Raw genomic sequence first — 19,335 nt, 5'->3', positions numbered from 1 at the left:
GAACAAAGTTAGAATAGGTGGATGGTTTCAAGTACTTAGGATGCATACTCTCACAGGATGGCAACATAGTGAAAGAACTGGAAGCGAGATGTAGCAAAGCTAATGCAGTGAGTGCTCAGCTATGATCTACTCCCTTCTGCAAGAAGGAAGTCAGTACCAAGACTAAGTTATCTGTGCACGGTTCAATCTTTCGACCAGCTTGGTTGTATGTGAGCGAAAGGTGGGTGGATTCAGGTTACCTTATCAATAAGGTTGGAGTTACGGATATGAAAGTAGCTAGGATTATTGCAGGTACTAGTAGATGGGAACAATGGCAGGACGGTGTCCACAATGAGGAAATCAGAGAAAAACTGGGAATGAACTCTATAGATGTAGCAGTCAGGGCGAACAGGCTTAGATGGTGAGGTCATGTTACACACATGGGAAAAACAAGGTTACCCAAGAGACTCATGGGTTCAGCAGTAGAGGGTAAGAGGGTAGGAGGAGTCAAGGTAGACCAAGGAGAAGGTACCTGGATTCGTTTAAGAATGATTTTGGAGTAATAGGCTTAACATCAGAAGAGGCACCAATGTTAGCACTGAATAGGGAATCACGGAGAAATTTTATAAGGGGGACAATTCTCCAGACTGAGTGCTGAAAGGCATAATCAGTCTTAAATGATGATGATGACGATGATGATGATGAGAGGACTGAATGCAAACTGGCCAAAGCTATAAGATGACATATTGAAATGGATTCAAGGACATTGTCAAAATGACATTAGAATTAATGCAAAAATGATTCAAATACAAGCTCATAAGCTAGCACTACAGTGAAACTTAACAGACTTCAAGGGTGGATCTGGTTGGTGCTACAGGTTTATGAAGCATTATGGACTTAGCATGCAAACCGAAACCAAAATATCTCAGAAAATGACGCAAGAGTATGAAGAGAAAATGTTTTCTTTCCATTGCTTTATTATTCAACATCAAAATAAAACCAGTGTGGAACTAAGTCTAGCAACAATGGATGAAAGTCCTCTGACATCGGATGTGCTGAGTAACAGAACTGTTGCCACGAGAGGTGCTAAAACTATAACTATAAAAAGGTGCGGACTTGAAAAAATGCACTACACTGTTGTCCTTTCTTGTTCTTCATCCAATAATCATTTTCAAGTGCAAAACAATGCAAAAACCTTCTGAAATATAGCCAGGTGTTGTTGTTCACATACATGACAAGTGCTGCATGGACAAGGCTGGTATGAAATCATGGACTAACAGAGTGTGGGAGAAAAGGAGAAGTGCTTTATTGAAGAAGAGTTCTCTTCTAGTGCTGGATCAGTTTAGTAGTCATTTGAAAGATTCTATGAAAGGGAAATTGAGACAGGGAAATACCGAGTTTGCTGTTATTCTGGGAGTACTTACTTCACAAATGCAACATCTTGATGTCTCGATAAATAAACCATTTAAAGTGTATATGAGAGTGGAATGGAACAAAAGGATGATGGATGAAACCCAACATGAATTCATCCCAAAGGGCTCTTTAAAGTGACCTACAATCAAACGTGTGTCAGTGGATAAAACAATCATGGTCTAGAATGAGAGAAGACATTATTGTTAAATATTTCAATAAGTATGGCATAAGTAATGCTGTTGATAACAGTGAAGACTATCTTATATATGAAGAGGACAATGATGATGACAAAGAGGAAGAAGAAGAAGAAGAAGAAGAAGAAAGAGAAGAAGAAAATTCAGTAAAAAAAATTTTGCTTTGAACTAAGGTGTATCTTATTGTCCATACCATCCTATAGTCCATAAAATATGGTATAAAATTCTATACTGCAGAGGCCTGACTATACAATTGGAAAAAAATTCATGAGGGTAAAACAAAAAATAAAAGAGAATATTCAAAATTATTGGGTGTTTATATTCATAAGAATCTGAACTGAAAGCCACATGTTACAGATCTTAAACATCTAAGCTCTGCAACTTTTGCAGTGCTGATATCGGGTTTTGGGGGGAAGGGGGGGAGGGGGGGTGAAAATGTCAAAAAGTTTACTTATATGTCTCATTTTAATTCAATAATATCTTCTACCACCATTGAAGAGAAATGTGATTGCTACACAGTAGCTTGTAATAAGGATAATGTGTGGTGTCCACTCTGGAGCCTCTTCCAGACAGCTCTTGAAACAGTTGGACGCATGGACAAGAGCCTTAAGGTATATTTACCTGCTTATGAAGTATAATGTCAACAGTTAATCACAGTTTGAAAAAAAAAAACAGTATCATCCATATATATAATACCTGAAGGAGAAATAATTTACACATTGCATACTAAGTCTAAGTATGGCACACAAAGGAGTGAATTATTCAGCCAAACAAATCTTTGATCACTTACCCAATCATTTAATGAATTTTTGGATGATAAAACTGAGGTTGAAAGAGAGAGAGAGAGATCAAACAACATTAAGTGTAAATTAAGGTATGCATGAAAAAAAGCATAAACTCATGTAAATTATTAGTATTTTGCCATATTTTCCACTAAAAAGATGTACAACAATTATAAATCAAACTCTTTCTGTATCATAGTGAATGTCACGATTATGATCAGTGCAATATGCAAATAACTAACAAAAAGCAGAATCCAGTTTAAAACTTCCTTATCTTAAAAGTGGACTGTTATTCTTGAAAACAATTTTTTTTTTAATTTAGAGAAGAAAGTTGTGTCTGTAAATAGTTGTTATTTCCTAATCTTCACTTTTATGGATTAATAATTTATTATATACCTTATTCTTTCAGAAAAATCACACTGAGTTATTGAATGATGAAAATGTAGCAAAGGGATGGACTATCAAATTAATACAAGATTTCATTATAATGGTTACAAGTCCACTTGAGTGACACACACACACACACACACACACACACACACAAAACAGTTGCAGCATTCTGACAGTGTTAGTTAGTTACTTGTTCCACAGATCAAATGCACAATACAAAATAATATGAATATAATAGAGGGAAACATTCCACGTGGGAAAAATATATCTAAAAACAAAGATGATGTAGCTTACCAAATGAAAGCATTGGTATGTCGACAGACACACAAACAAACACACAAAATTCAAGCTTTTGCAACCCATGGTTGCTTCATCAGGAAAGAGGGAAGGAGAGGGAAAGACGAAAGGATGTGGGTTTTAAGGGAGAGGGTAAGGAGTCATTCCAATCCCGGGAGCAGAAAGACTTACCTTAGGGGGAAAAAAGGACAGGTATGCACTCACACACACACACACACATATCCATCCGCACATATACAGACACAAGCAGACATTTGTCAAAATAATGTTTATACAAATGTCTGCTTCTGTCTGTATATGTGCGGATGGATATGTGTGTGTATGCGAGTGTATACCTGTTCTTTTTTCCCCCTAAGGTAAGTCTTTCCACTCCCGGGATTGGAATGACTCCTTACCCTCTCCCTTAAAACCCACATCCTTTTGTCTTTCCCTCCCCTTCCCTCTTTCCTGATGAAGCAACCGTGGGTTGCGAAAGCTTGAATTTTGTGTGTGTGTTTGTGTTTGTTTGTGTGTCTATCAACATACCAGTGCTTTCGTTTGGTAAGTTACATCATCTGCGTTTTTAGATATAAATACAAAATAATGTTTATACATATGCATGCTGACCATTTACTATTTCTTTTTAATGTGATTAATATGTCTACTCAAGAATTCCTCTAGGGTGTAGAATGCACTGTTAAAGAGAAATTTTTTTAATGTGGATGAAAAGCTATAGGATTTTCATCTGAATGGCATGTTTTAAAGTACCATGATGGTTCAAAGAGGATCATGCACATCTTCTTCTGCCAAAGTATAGAGATACTTTGAATGGCATAATATTTATACTAGTGGTGTACCCCAATCCACCTGGCAGTTGGTGGATGGGTACCACCTGGTCAAGCGGTAGGCAGAGTGAAGTTGCTGTGGTGGTGGTATCAGGTGCAAGTTTGTATCCCTATACAGGCAATCCAGCTGCATCTTGTCAGATGGATGGTACTGGGTGTACTTTCATTGTATTCCCACTAATGCAGAATTCCTTGCTGCACTCATTTGGTATCCTGCATCCCTATTGGCCAGATTGTCATGAATCTGTATTTCTGTGGATTAGTTTATGATGCAGTCCCAATAGCTGATCGCTTGACATAGCATCTTGATGTTCTGTAAGTCAAAGGTGTAGTCTTTCTAGATGCTATGCTCTGCTATTGTTGCTCCCTCTGCATGTCCCAGTTGCACATGTCTGATATGCTCCTCACAGCATTTTGAAATACAGGCCTGCATTTGCCCAATGTGTTGTCGGCCACATTCTCAGGCAGTGCTGTAAATTCTGGATACATTTAGTTTAAATTGGTTTTTTTTGTAGAATCAAGCCACTCTTTTTTCTTTGGCAGTGATTTGGTGGTTTTTAAGCCACATTTTCTAAGTAGTCCCACAGTTTTGGCCAAGAGCAGTCCAAGTACAGAAGGAAAGTGAGTTTCTTATCTTCTGCTTCCCTTCCCGGTTCATATCATCTTATCTCTTCTTGAATCCTCTACTAATCTGTGCTTCATTGCCCCTGTTCTTGTGAAGCACTTCCTTCAGATGTTGTACTTTGGCTGGGAGGCTTTCTTTGTTGCACATGACATACATCCTATGTACCAGGGTAGTCAACAGTGTCTGCTGTTGTGATGAATGGTGGCAGCTCATTGCATACAGGTAAAGATCTGAGTGAGTCTTCTTCCTACATAGTGAAGACCCAGTATATTATCTGCCTTCTTCTTTATTAGCATATCCAAGGAAGAGAGACAGCCATTCTCCTCTATAAAGCAATGTTTAATTGACACTGTTAATGTCATCCAGAAACTTATCAAGTGCCTTTCTACCATTTTCCCATGCCATGAAAGTATAGTCAGCATAGCAGAAGAAATACTTGGTTCCTGCCAAGCAGTTTGACAGGAAAGCTCCTCAAAAATCCAGTGGGGATCCCATAGCCACCCAATGCATCTGTTCATAAAATTCTGTGTGGCACTTGAAGTAGAGGGGCATTGGTGCATGTTCAGAAAGTTTCACTATTTTCAGCTCAAAAAGTTAAGACAGTATCATCAAGAAGTCTTGCAGAGGTGCCTTCATGAATAGTGATGTAACATCAAAACTCATGAGCAGGTCATCTGTTTGTAGTCACATGTGCTTAAGCTGTCTCACGTAATCAGCTGAGTTGTTAATGTGATGACTACAGTGTTCCACAAGAAGTTTTAGAAGTGTCACCAGATATTTGGTTAGTCTGTAATTGTATGAATTAATGGTGTCTAATATTGGCTGCAGAGGCACTCGTCCTTGTGTATTTTGGGCATTCCACATAGATATGGTGTTGCCTGCATCCTGGGGTACAGACACTTCTTTACTACCTCTGGTAGATCTGAACTCTTCAACAGAGCCTTCCTTTTCCTGGTCATTGCTGAGACTGGATCCATCTTGAGCTTCCTGGAGACCAGGTCCTGTAGCAGTGAGACAATTTTATGATGGTCGTCATCATAGCACATCAACACCATTACATTTCCTTTGTCACTGCAAGACCTATAGTGTCAGCATCATCTCTCCATGTTCAGATTTCCTTCCAGTTCACTAAAGCCATATTCAGTTTTAGAAGTTGGGATTTGTTGACAACCCTGCATGTTTGCTTCCTGATCTCCTCTGCTTCTTCCTTTAGCACATCACTAATAAGGTCCTATTTCAGTATGGTCCACAGCATGTGTGTTAACTTCAGCCCTTCTGTGAGGACTGACATTGTAGCTGAATCCAGTACTTTCTCTGTCAAATTTACGTTAGCTCTGGAGTTATCTGCCTGCTTCTTAGTCATCTGAGCTTCTAACAGTCTGTCAAATTTGCCAAGCTGATTTTAAACAGTCCTTCATTTTGGTACCACACAATGAGCATAATAGCTTCTCTCCACATACTGGTAGTGCCTTTACCGTAAGCAGATGGCATGCGAGCAGGGTGTAAGCATTCTTTTCCACCTCTTTCTGTGAAAAGTGAATGCACTCCTTCACTATGGCCAAGCCTGCTTGTTGTAAAATCTGGACTGTCTTCTTGGATTTTGTGACTGTCTTGACCATGGTAAATTCCTCACTTCAGCATCACTGTAGAAAGCAAAGGTACTAAGAAGGTTTGCTTTCCTGGTGCTTTCATTCAGCAGGTGTTTGAAACTCCAGATCATCTCCTCTCCACAAATATGCTGTATGTGTGAATGCAGTATATTGCCAATGAAAAGCTCTCGGGTTTCCAGCCAAGTGGCAAGAATAAAGTACCGTGACATTTTGAAAAGAGTCATACTTATCATCCTCTGGTAAAGAGATATTGTGGATGCCATAATATTATACTAGTGGTGTAGCCCCCTACATCTGGCAACAGGATGCTGGGTACTGCCCATCAAAGGGTAGAGTGTGGGGGGTCATTGAGGTTGCAGAGGTGATGGTAGTGATCATGCATCTCTATCTGTGCATTCTGGCTGCATGTTGCAAATTGGATGGTGCTGGGGACATTCTCCTGAGTTTCAACGGTATATCTATCACTAATCATAAAAGTCCTCTAGAAGACTCCATGACACTGCTGTCTCAACTTTTCAAGCTGTAAAAAGTGAAAAATTTTGAACATGGACCAATGACCACACTTACAATACAATGGAGCATTTTATGAACAGCTGAATGGGATGGCAATGAGACCCCCACTGGCTCCATGATCACAACTCTCTACAGAGAACACTTTGAGGTGGTGTTCCTTCAAACCATTTGCCAGAAATGCAAGCACTTTTTCCACTATGGTGATGATACATTTGTTGTATGAGAGTGTGGTAGACAGACACTCAATGATTTTCTGAACCATCTGAAGAGCATCCATCGAAACAATGATTTCACTATGGAAGTAGAGGAAAATGGTTATTTCCTTTTCCTGGGCATACTACTAAAGAAGAAGTCAGATGGTAGACTGGGACATTCAGTATGTAGGAAGAAAACATAGAGCTTTACTAGTATGCAACAAGCTGCCACCATCCAGCTCAACAGCAGATGCTGCTGACCATCCTGGTACATAAGATGTGTGTCATGTGCAATAAAGAAAACCTTCCAGCCAAAGTACAACATTTAGAGGAAGTGTTCACAAGGATGGGCACAGATCAGTGGTGCATTTGAGAACAGAAAAGACTGAACCAGGAAGGGAAAGCAGAAGACAACTCAGTCTGCTCTCAGCCAAAATTGTGTAGCTACTTGGAAAATCCAAGTTAAAAACCATTTTTTGACCACTGCTGAAGATGAAAGATTAGCTTGGTTCTACAAAAGTCCCTTTTAAACTAAATGTACCTGGGTTTTACAGCACTGCCTGAGAATGTGGCTAACAATACATTGTGAAAATGCAGCAATATATTTTAAAATGCTGCAAGGACCACACCAGGTATGTGGAACTGGGACATACAGAGCATAACATTAGAACATCAAGATGCTATGTTGAGCAACTGGATGCATCATAAAAAAATCCATTAAAATACAGATTCATGAAATTCTGGTCAACAGGGATTAAGTATACCAATGTTGAATTCTGTGTTAGTGACAAAATGATGAGAGCACACCCAGCCCCAGTCATTTTGCAAGCTGCAGCAAGAATGCCCAGACACAAGCATGAATGTGTATCTGCTATCACAACCACCACAGCAATCTAACGTCACCCTTCTTGCCCACTGGCTGGACAGTACCGAGCCCCCACAACCAGGTGGAGGGCACCCACCACTAGTGTAGCTATTACGGCATTCACAATATCTTGACACATTGTCAGAAGGTGATGAGTATGACATTCTTCGAAACATCATTGTACTTTAACACTCAACACTCAACTGGAGACCCAAGAATTTCTCATCTATAGTATACACTGGGAAAGTCTACATTCACACCATGTAAAAACTTATATTATCTGTCAGATATTTTATTTCCATGGATAGATGTTCACGGATTTTTATCACTGCATATTTCACCTCTGTTTGTGCCAAAGTTAGGTTCATTAAAGGGTAATGCTGGTCATTTTTTGTTCTAGTGATGTACTCTCAAACTGAAATGGACTGTTGATAACAGATTTCTTAAGTGAATAAGAGTACTGTGAGGCTGCGGTAAATGTTTCCAGCTGTTTAAAGACATACTTGCAAAATATAAATGTGTGACCTCCACAAATAATTCAAATTACTTTCTTTCATGCAATGGATAGTTTTTGCTTAAGTTACCCCAGAACAGAAGACATCAATGAATGAAAAATTGCAAAGTGTTTTAACTTACTGACTTCTATATCCCCAAGGTTGGCAATTATCCTTATGGCAAAAATAGTCAAACCTAAAAGTTTCAGCTGCTTTACTGTACAAGGTGAATCAAAAAGAAAGAAAAGATATAAATTGCTTATTATAGACAAACTGTGAAAGATAGAAACACATTGTGCATTTCACTGGATAGAGGACGTTTCAATGTTTTGTGTTTTTATTTATTTATTTATTTACATCCTGAATCTTTGAGGTACATATACCATACCTTAGATGTTGTTCACATAGATGCTTGCCATACAGTCAACATGAGCACTATGCAACACTCAGAAAACATTGACATGGTAGGCCCTTTCATTCCACACAAGAATCAACAGGCCTCTGTTTATTGAATCAACAGCATCAACAGTTTAATTTCTCAGATCTTGAAGAGAAGTTGCCATAGGTGTAGGAAAAACTCTGTGTTTTATGTAGCCCAACAGAAAAGAACTGCCAAGTGTGAGGTCTGGTGACAGGATAGATGAAATATTAATTGGTATGAAAAGATGAGTCATTTGCAAAAATTGTCTCCTAGCATATCCTGGAGAGCTGAAATTTAAAATTCATACCTTCTGCTATGGTCATTGTGACGCAGTTGCTGCAGTAACTGAAACTTGTAAGGCTTCAGATGCAGGTGTCATTTCAGAACCCACCACACCATCATTTGACGAAACTGAAGTTCCTGGCCAGCGCATCTCGTGGACTACTGAGGGCTCCATGTGAACATGTCTCAGATACGCTTCATATTTTCATCAGAAGTGTGTGGACAGCCAGGGCTCTTCCCTTTGCACATGCGACCGGTCATAAATTTGCTTGTGCAGAGGTGGCTTCTTGATGAATTGACAGCAGAAAGCATGTTGCACTTCAACAGTAACTTGACTTTGTGCAAATTCCAACACAAAAAATGATTTCTCTTGTGGTGTAGTTGCCATATTGCTACAAACAAATAACAGTGCAGCTGTGCCAAAACTTTGAACCTTCCTCTGTGCAGTAACATGCACAGTGTGTTTCCATCTTTTATACTTTGTCTGTTATAAACAACTGCAATCAGTTTCTCCAGTTTATGTTTTCAGTAACATGCACACTTAAGAAATTATAATTTTCTATCCTGTTTATTATTTATTGTTGCTATACTAGGTTAATTGGGGTGGCATATTTTTGACATGTAAAGACTATGTGAACTGTGTTGTTGTTCACAATAATGCTTCAATTTTTGAATCATCTGCAGACAGGACTAATTCTGCCCCCTGATTCAAATGAAAAGGTAGGTCCTTAAAATAAAGCAAGAACATTAGTGGACCAATAATTGAATCCTGTCAGGCTCAGATTGTACTTTTTCCCATGCATGTAGTGTGGCATCTTTGTACTACTCAAACACCATATGGTAACTTTCTGGACTCTGTTTCTTAACTAAGAACTAAACCAGGCATTTGCTGAACTATGTATTCCATAAAAACTTAACGTCTCTAACAGAATATTATGATTGACACAATCTAATAACTTCAGTAACTCACCAGAGATCCCAATTGGTCATATTTAATCATTTAAAGGTATTATTATTTGCTCAGTGCATGTAAAAATATTGATTCAGTAGAATGGCCATTTTGAAATTTAAACTGTAATTAGCCAAGTATCCCATTACTATGCAGGTGAACAACAATCCTGGAGTACATTTCCTACTCAAAAATCACAGAAAAGGATATAAGGAGGGATGCTGAGCAATAGTTATTGACATCTGTGGACTCACCCTTTTTGTGGAGAGGCCTAGTAGTGGCATATTTCAATCTTTCTTGGAAAACACCCTGAGTTAATGACACATTACTTAAGGACTAAGGACATTACATATGACGGGGAACTTAGTAGAGAAATTATTCACCCCACATAAATTTTTACTTTCTAGAGCCATGATGATATTTCTTATTTGAGATGAGTATGTAAGATTAATTTTTATCCACTAAATGTCCTCTGTATTGCTTCTTCAGTGTACTCTTTTGCTTTCTTTTCTGCACTACTTGCTCCCATCGTCTCACCTATTCTTAAAAAGTAACTATTAAAAATAACTGCTGCATATGACTTTATTTTGCAATGCTCCCATTCCCTTTAACAGAAGTAACGCCATCTTCTGCGGCCTCTTAACCTTTTTCTCTTTTAACAAATTTATTTATTTGATCTGTCAGTTTCAGACATGATGTGAAGACTACTAGATTTTTTTTTTTTTTTACAGTTTTTCTGACTATGTTACAGTACTGTTTATAATAAGACGGTAGTCATAGTGATTACTTGTTCTGGCTATTTTGTGCAAGTCCTTTTTTCATTGTCACGAGACTCTGATACCTGTAGTTATCCAGAATTTCTTTACGACTTCTCATAATTAAATTTAATTTTCTTTTTAGGAAAAACCTCTCTCTCTGTTCCTCCTTGCTCTCTCTTGCATCTTCTCCTCCCCTTCTCTCTGTCAGTCTCCTATTCCTGCTCCATATGTCCATCTCCTCCTCTACCACCCTAAGTTCATCTCCCTCTCCCTGTCTCTCTGTCCATCACCTTTTCTTCCCTTTCTCTGTCCACCACTTCCTCCCCCCACCCCCTCTCTGTCTGTTTGCTCCTTCCGCTCTCTCTGAATGTCACCTCTCCCCTTTCTCTGAAAATCTCCTTTTTCCCCTTACTTTGTCCATCTCCTTGTCCTCTCTTTCTCAGTCCATGTCTTTCTCATCCCTTTCTCTGTCTATCTCCTCCTCCCCTCTCTCTGTCCTTCCTCTCCTCTCCATTCTCTGTCCACTGCCACATTCTTCCTCACTCTGTCCATCTCCTGCTCATCCTTGTCCATCTCCACCTATCCTTCCCTATGTCCATCTTTTACTCCCACCTCCCTAAGTCCATCTCTACTCCCCCCTCCCCCTGTCCATCTCCTACGTCACCATACCCCAATGCATCGTATCCCTGCAGTACTTCTTCACACACACACACACACACACACACACACACACACACACACACTTTTAGCGATTTGAAACATTATCAGTCCTGCTGTTTACATTTTATGAAAGCTAAACTATTTGGATAACAACATTACCTACAAGAAATGAGTCAAAACAATGACAGAAAACGTTTTGATTGTGACGGTAATAACAATAGTGCACATATGTATTCATTGTTGTGTGTTTAGACCTGTTTTTTTAGTTTCATATTTGTCCTTATGTTGTGCCAACTTTTGTAAGATCAACAACAGTGGCATTGGATGAATCATTTACTAAAGATATTTGAGCGCTCTTTAATTGAAACATTATCAGTCCTGCTGTTTACATTTTATGAAAGCTAAACTATCTGGACAACAACAATACCTACAAGAAATGAGTCAAAACAATGACAGAAAACATTTTGATTGTGACGGTAATAACAATAGTACACATATATATTCATTGTTGTGTGTTTAGACCTGTTTTTTTAGTTTCACATTTGTCCTTATGCTGTGCCAACTTTTGTAAGAGCAAAAACAGTGGCATTGGATGAATCATTTACTAAAGATATTTGAGCGCTCTTTTGGAATGTATAATTGTGGACTCACTGCATAACATCATGGAAAATTACTTGCAGAAATGTTTTGAGCAGTGGAAGAAATGAATGCTGACATACGTGGACTCAAATTTGTCTCACTCTGAAGGTGACCACTATTGATTCATCGTATTATGTAACACTTCTATAGTAAACTGCTCAACCACTGCTATTAAACTGATTGGTTTTAATGAAGCTTGCTGCAACATATGAACACAATTAAAGGTGTAAGAGACAAGTGTGCACCAATATTTCAAAACAGACAGTTTCTGCAACACACTGTGTACCATCAGATCACATGGAATAAATAAATAAATAAATGCAAGTGGTCTCTTTTACTTTTTGGTGTACCTTTATTACCTGTCAAATTCTTCTGGTTTAATGTCTAGAAAAGCATTGAGGCTCACTACTCCTGCATTATTGACCAAGAGATCTATAGGTCCAACTGATTTCACAGCTTCTCTTGTTTTATCCCAATCACTTAGGTCTACAGCAATTGTAGTAACATTCACTTCACGGGCCAATTGTTCTAATGGTTCCTTGTTGAGTGAAAGTGCAACAACTTCAGCGCCAAACTTCACAAGCTGCTTTGCAATTTCTTTCCCAATACCTGAAACAACAGTTACTGAAATGTACTAAAGAAATATTTTATGTCCTCCAAGCAACGACAAAGAATAACTCTCTGAATAAATTATCTTGAAACTTCATTTCTGCATTTAAATACATGACTGTTTTTAGTGGAACTAAAGGACATATGTGACACTGCAGTAGAAATATATATTTATTATCTCTGAAGGAAATGCTGAATTTCACACATGATTTCACAGTGACTGCATGTGTGAACTATTATGGCACCCTTAAAAAGTGACAAATTTACTTATTTTATTTTATTGCCTTCATTGGACCATTTCAGTCCATTCTGTTTTTTATTTTATTTTTTAATTTAATTTAATTTTATTTATTTTTATTTTTTTCTGTTGGTCAAAGTACTTCATATTTTTCATGCATCTCAACTTTCTTGTTTCATCTGAAATCATCTTTCCTATTGTCCGTTTGCTGAATTTAGTTTTTAGCCTTTTTTGCTATAAGCTTATTGATTTTGTCTGCTTTGATTTTTAAATCTTCATTTGTGATATGTAGTTCTCTTACACTACATAAAAGAAAATGTATATGTATCTGTGTTAATGTCCACTTAACTTTATTACACAGCATAACAGAACAACAAATTACGTCAAGTGGGAAACAAAATAAATTTCTCAAATTTAGTCCAAAGAAATCAGCCCCAAAGATAATGCATGAAGTGTCTTGTCAACTATGAATAGTTACTATGACCCCTCCCCCCTCCCTCCCTCCCCACCACCCCCTCTTTCACCCCCTAAAGTGAAGAGCACCAGGTATGACAGGGTACTTTAACTTCACCTCCAGGCCTACATGAATATACACTGTAGGGGGTGGATGCTGTTGGATGGTTCTGCTGATGCATCTGGTCCCAGGCTGTGAAAGTCAGGCCAGTCACAGCTGTCTGGCTCTGGTGGGATTGCTGACACAATATGAGGCATGTTTGAAGTTGACTGTGGGGTGGTGGGTGATGATGGTAGCACCCAAGCGGATATTACCCACTCTATGGGGATTTTGATTAGCTTTCCCTGGAGGAGGACATCCACTGTGTGTGTGTTGTTGCAGTTCTTGGTACAAGCCAGTGTACAGTGGCTGCAGAGAATGACGTACCAGGTTTGTGCTAAGCATGACATGTGAACAACTATCGAGAGCCTTGTGTATGAAAGCAGGGTGTGTGCCATGCTATGACATTAGAGTTGCACAAAGGGTCTCCATTGGCTTTCTGATTTGTTGCAAGAGATGGGATAGCTGCACCTCATTCAAGAATGGCATGGGTGTGAGAAATTCCCCTCAGGCTGCTTAATGGTTCCCCATACACCAACTCTGCTGAGCAACAGCCCACATCATTTTTAAGGCTGTCTATAAATCCTAGAAAATCAGCAACAATTCTTGAGTCCAAAAGTCTTCATAACACATCAAGGTGACCTTTAAGATGTGGTGTCACCTTTCTACCAAGCCACAAAGTCTTGATAACTGCTGGAACTGTGTGGACTGAAAATAGCATCCCTGGTAAGTGGTAACAAAAAATGGACATCCAAAATGGACCACCCAAGTTTCCATGAAGGCCCATGGGATGGTCTCCACAGAAATGTCTCTGATCAGAATGGCCTCTGCCCAACTTGTGCAATGATCCACTGTTGTAAGCAAATACCTATAACTGAAGTTAAAATCTTCTGGGTTATTAGGCTGCATCATATTTCTTCTAAAATGATCGACGTTTCAACCCCTCTTCTGGGATCTTCCTCAGGATCTTCTGGTGTCCACTACTACTAGAACACTGATGCAGCCTAATAACCCAGAAGATTTTTATTTCAGTGACAACGGCCATGAAAGCCTGCAGACTTACATAAATATCTATAACCTTTGGAATGGGGGAAGGGTCCCAGCAAATTAATGTGGACATGCCTGAAATGCACAGTAGAAGTCAGGAATTGGGTTGCTGGAGCATGCACATGGCTTCCTATATTGCTGCATTGGTGCTGAAAGCAGGTGCAAGCCAACTCCCGTGTATCTTTCTTGATTAATGGCCACACAAAAAGGTCCATCACCAACCTCACCGACGTATTAGTTCCTTAGTGCTGCAGGTTGTGGATGCCATTGAATACTTTTTGTCAGAATTGGGGAGTAATGTATGGGTATGGTCTGGTATTAGAAATGTTGACCTTCTCTTAGAAGAGCAGCAGGGTGCATCCATAAGTTTGAAACACAGGCCATTAGAAGAGTCTGTCAACAAAGACTGTAGCTGTGCATCTGAATTTTGAGGCCTTGCAAAGTTCAGAATAATCCAGCATTGGATTTATCCTGTTGATGTGTGAAAAACAGACTGCCACAATATTGTCAGCTCCATGAATATGGTGCACATCTGCAGAAAATTGGCATATGTACTCGATTTTATGAGCCTGATGAGAAGAACATGAATCACCAATTTTGTGGAAACCTGACATTATGGGTTTGTGGTTGGTGAATACTGTGGCAGGTCCGCCCTCAATGAAGGGGCAGAAATGCTTGACACCCTTGTACATCATGAGGAGTTCCCTGTCATATGCACTCCGGTGGGTTTGGTCATGGTAACTTTTGAGAGAAAAAATCTAGTAGTTGCCAATGTCCGTTCACATTCTAATGGAGTGCCACACCTATTTCAAACTGGCTTGTATCAGCTACTAAGGCTAGATGAGCTCCTGGTGTGGAGTGTGTGAGAGCCACTGCATAATGCAGGCTATTTTGTGGCAGCATGAAGGACAACTCCATCTCAGTCATCCATGGAGCAGGCATTTGCCATTTTTGTTATGTCTATCCAAAGTGTTGTTTAGCAGTGTCTGAATGGTGACCATTGTGGGGAGGCGGCATTGATAAAAGTTTTATCATTCCTAGGAATTGCATGAGTTCCAAATCATTTTGAGGCCAAAGGAGGGTACGCAAAAATTCACATCTCCCTGAGGGTGGGAAAATGCTCTGAGCTGACACAATGTAACTTAGGTAAGTCACCACTGGTTCCCCCAGACATACACTTGTCCTCATTAAGTGTTATTCTGTGATAACTGAGGCTGTTTCAGATCTCCTTCACATGCTTATCATGGTCCTCAGCATTTTCAGAGAATACCAAAATATTGTCTAGGTAGGAAAAAATAAGGTAAACCTCTTAGTACATTGTGCAAAAACCTCTGCCATGTTTGGGCAGCATTTTTTCCCCAAATGGCATTACCAAGAATTCAAATAGCCAGGATGGGGTTTTCACTGCCATTTTAGGTATGTCTGGTTTTGCCCTGGGAATCTGGTTGTAAGCCTTACGGCAATCCAACACACTGAATGTGGTCGGCCCAGCCAATGAATGAGTAAAGTCTTGTACGTGTGGCATGAGGTATCTGTCCATCACAGTTTGGGCCTTCAGTGCTCAATACTCACTAAGTCACCACATGGCTGTCACAAACCGTCTTTCTTACCATTGAGATATAGCAGAGAGGACCATGGACTGTCAGATGGTTAGATGATTTCTTCTTGTAACATCTCATCAAAACATTGAACACGACCTTCATTTCACGTAAGCGATCAGCTGGAAGTCTGCTAACATGGGAAGAGACCAATGAGCTGGTGTTGTCCAAAGGTGGTGTGCAGTCTTGTTCTGTGACATGGTGGCTCAGGTGCTGCCACTTCAGGGAAAGTGGTGATGGGCTGTTGCTGCACCATCAGCTGTTTTACGATCATTTGAGCCATCTTCAGGTCAGACTAGTTCTTCAGCACAGTAGTCTTTATCCTGCCATTTTCTGAATGTAACGTGTTGGACATGATATTTTTGCACCACTATCCTTCACCAAACTATGGTTGGTCGCTTGCAAATTGTGGTGATATTGCTCCCACCTGCTTCTGTCATCCTTGAATGTAGGCTTACTAAGGTTATCCACCCACATGCAGGCGTGAGGTATCAGCTGTCCCTGTATTCCATGGATAATGTGACCAATGGCAGAATGTATGAGGTACGTGTTTTGTGATTCCACAGTCATTGTGTGTTTTGTCAAGAAATCAATGCTCAGTATAGGTCGATCAATATCGACCAGGCCAAAGATGCAGTTTCACTTCTCTGCAAGTCCAATGTCAATCAGCAGTGTTTTCTGTCCATATGTTTGAATGGTGAATTCATTGGCCATTTTCACATGAATCTCATCTATGCATCTGTCTGCAGGGAAGAAATTAACAGATAGGTTGCTGACATCTGACCTGATGTCAACCAAAAACACGTGCCCCATAGAGTGATCAGTGATGAACGACCTTTGTGAAGCTTTGTATCTGACAGCTTTTGAAGTCGATCTGCATGATATAGGCTTTCACTGGAATGGGAGTGTCTTGCTGTGCTGTGGGTTTAGATGCAGGTGGCGGTCGGCACGGTTATCTGCACCTAAGGTACGTGGTGATGGACATTCGGTTATGAAAATGGTGCCCTGCACTTCATAGCTTTCAAACCGAAATTCTTTTGGAACCACCAATAACCAGTTTCATTATTTACGAGTCATGCATCCAAAATTGTATGGCACAATTGTGTGTGTGTGTGCATCCTCTATCCCAAAGTCACATTGTTGTAAGCACTGTAGCTGAGCCATCAGCTGATTGTGACAGTGAGGAGGGATTGGAGATCTTTGTTCACATCTAGTGGTTGTCAGGCAGCCATGGTAGGGTAGCTGCATCAGCCGATTTTGGCCTTGCTGCAGGGGATTCATTAGCCATGGTGGTTGCAGCAGTGGCATGTGAGTTGAACAGGGTGCCCACTGACACAGCTCACTAAATGGCCAACTCTTGTGTGCTAATCTAAACGCACCTGTGGAGGTAACTATTGTTGCCAAATGTGTGAAGGTAAGGTGTCTGAACACAGGCAAAGGGCCACCATAGCACATAAGTGCCTCCTGAAATCTGAAGGCAACCTGCCACCACACTTTTCAAGGGTACAGTCTTAGTCGCTGATATATAGGTTCTGTGCAGCAAGAGATTAATGCCATCTTGAGTGTGGAGGCAGGTGTCCGACACCACCGATGAAGCACATTGGTCATGGTTGCACGTCAACGAGATGAACTGTTCGAAATTGTCTACTATTTGTTGCTGCATAAAAATGTTCTCCATAATCACAAACCACATGTCTGGGTGTTTGGGCGCAAGCAGCCAGGCCCAAATTTGCAATTTTGACATGGGTGGGCCATGAGCACTGGTGAGAGAAAAGTGGGTAGCTTGTGGAAGCAGCACTAGTGAAATGACAGAAAAGAGAACATGTTCCCATTTGACTTGATTCCACTGTGTGTTGTAGGTTTGTTGTGTGAGGCAATATCTTGTGACAGTGTCATGGGAAATGAAGGCATTACCAGCACAATAGAAACTGTAATGTCTTGGATGGATTTGGTTTGAGACATAGGATCTCATGATGCCATGAACGGGGGAGTCTGTTGTATCATGTTGAGTTCCTTCTTGATGTTTTGGAAGGCACCATCAATGTTGTGGAGGAAGTTTTGCTGGTACAGGATGATGTTGAATATATGTAAAGAAAATTTTGTCCACTGCAATGCCGCTGTAGTTTTGGGCTCATCGCTTATGTAGGGGAACTCACACTACATAAAAGACTGTGTACACATATTTGTGCTAATATCAACTTAACTTTATTACACAGCATAATAGGACAACGAATTACATCAAGTGGGAAACAAAACAACTTTTCAAAATTAGTCCAAAGAAACTGGCCCCAAAGATAATCCACATGGTGTCCTGTCGACTAACGACAGTCACTCCCACCTATATACTGCATCAAATGTTACTCTTACTATTTCACAACTTATTGATTACTGTCCAAAGGTCTCTGTGTCCTGATGTACTGATGAGATATCTAAAAAATTAAATACACTTATTGCTGATTGTGCTCATTATCAGTTCAATTAGCGTGTATACTGTTTTCTTAGAAACTAGTCTCCATTGTCTGTTTTCTTGGTGTTTTTTGTTTGTGCACATCCTTACTCTTCTTTTTTCCACCTTGAGTATTATGTCTACTTTTGCAGTGTTAGTTGTTTTGAAAATGCTTTCACTTCCATATATTACATGGTCAGAAATAGAAATTGTTGCACCATGAAATCCTGTTGGTTAAAATTTCATCCTTAAGTGAGCTTAATTTTGGTATAGGAAAGGGCCATCCCAAGTAGAACAGTGTGAGAACATGATGGCTATTGGATGTGTCTAATATTACTGGAACTTTTCAGATGTAGATCACAACAGAACACACCCAGAGGATGTCTACTTTCAGCTTATTGCCATATTTCATACTTTGAGAAAGGTTGAATCACTGACATGGAAGATATTGGCACATGCTACTAACACATTGCACAGACTGTTGACTGTAGTGCAGTGAGTGCAGGACTGATGATGATGAGGTGGAACCAAGACAGCAATGTGACAAAAAGAATAGGCAAGGGTCCGTCCAAGAAGACTACACCATGAGAAGATCTTAGGATTGTTCAGTGTAATGTCACATGTCATGAATAGACAGATGAGAGCAGCTGAAATCCAGGCTCACGTTACAGGTAGCGTGTTATAATTATGTAGGATGTCGTAATGTCATAGAACTGTCTGACTGAGTTTGACTAATAGATGGATGACAGCTGCTGAATTACGGGCTGAGGTCACAGTCTGAGTGGTATCACAAACCATCGGAAGCAGATTACTGGATGACGCCATGCATCATTTACCACTGTCACTATACCACAAACAACAGACTTGAATGCTGTAGATCTAGAGTGAACTGAGACAGTGAGTGGCATTGTGTGGTTTTCAGTGATGAGTCTTGCTTCTGTTTGTGTTGTCAGAT

General features: G+C 39.9%; 1 protein-coding gene across 1 annotated transcript in view; it reads right to left on the bottom strand.

Moving 5' to 3' along the window:
- The window catches only part of LOC126236199 (L-xylulose reductase-like), a 57,127-nt gene that overhangs the window by 17,691 nt on the left and 20,101 nt on the right, over positions 1-19,335 (bottom strand). The window contains exon 2 of the mRNA XM_049945310.1: positions 12,249-12,498. Coding sequence (XP_049801267.1) covers positions 12,249-12,498 — 250 coding nt within the window. The remainder of the gene's footprint in view (positions 1-12,248; positions 12,499-19,335) is intronic.

The sequence above is a fragment of the Schistocerca nitens genome, chromosome 2 (assembly GCF_023898315.1).
Source record: "Schistocerca nitens isolate TAMUIC-IGC-003100 chromosome 2, iqSchNite1.1, whole genome shotgun sequence".
In the NCBI taxonomy this organism is placed as follows: domain Eukaryota; kingdom Metazoa; phylum Arthropoda; class Insecta; order Orthoptera; family Acrididae; genus Schistocerca; species Schistocerca nitens.
This window is presented reverse-complemented; position numbering and strand designations above follow the sequence as displayed.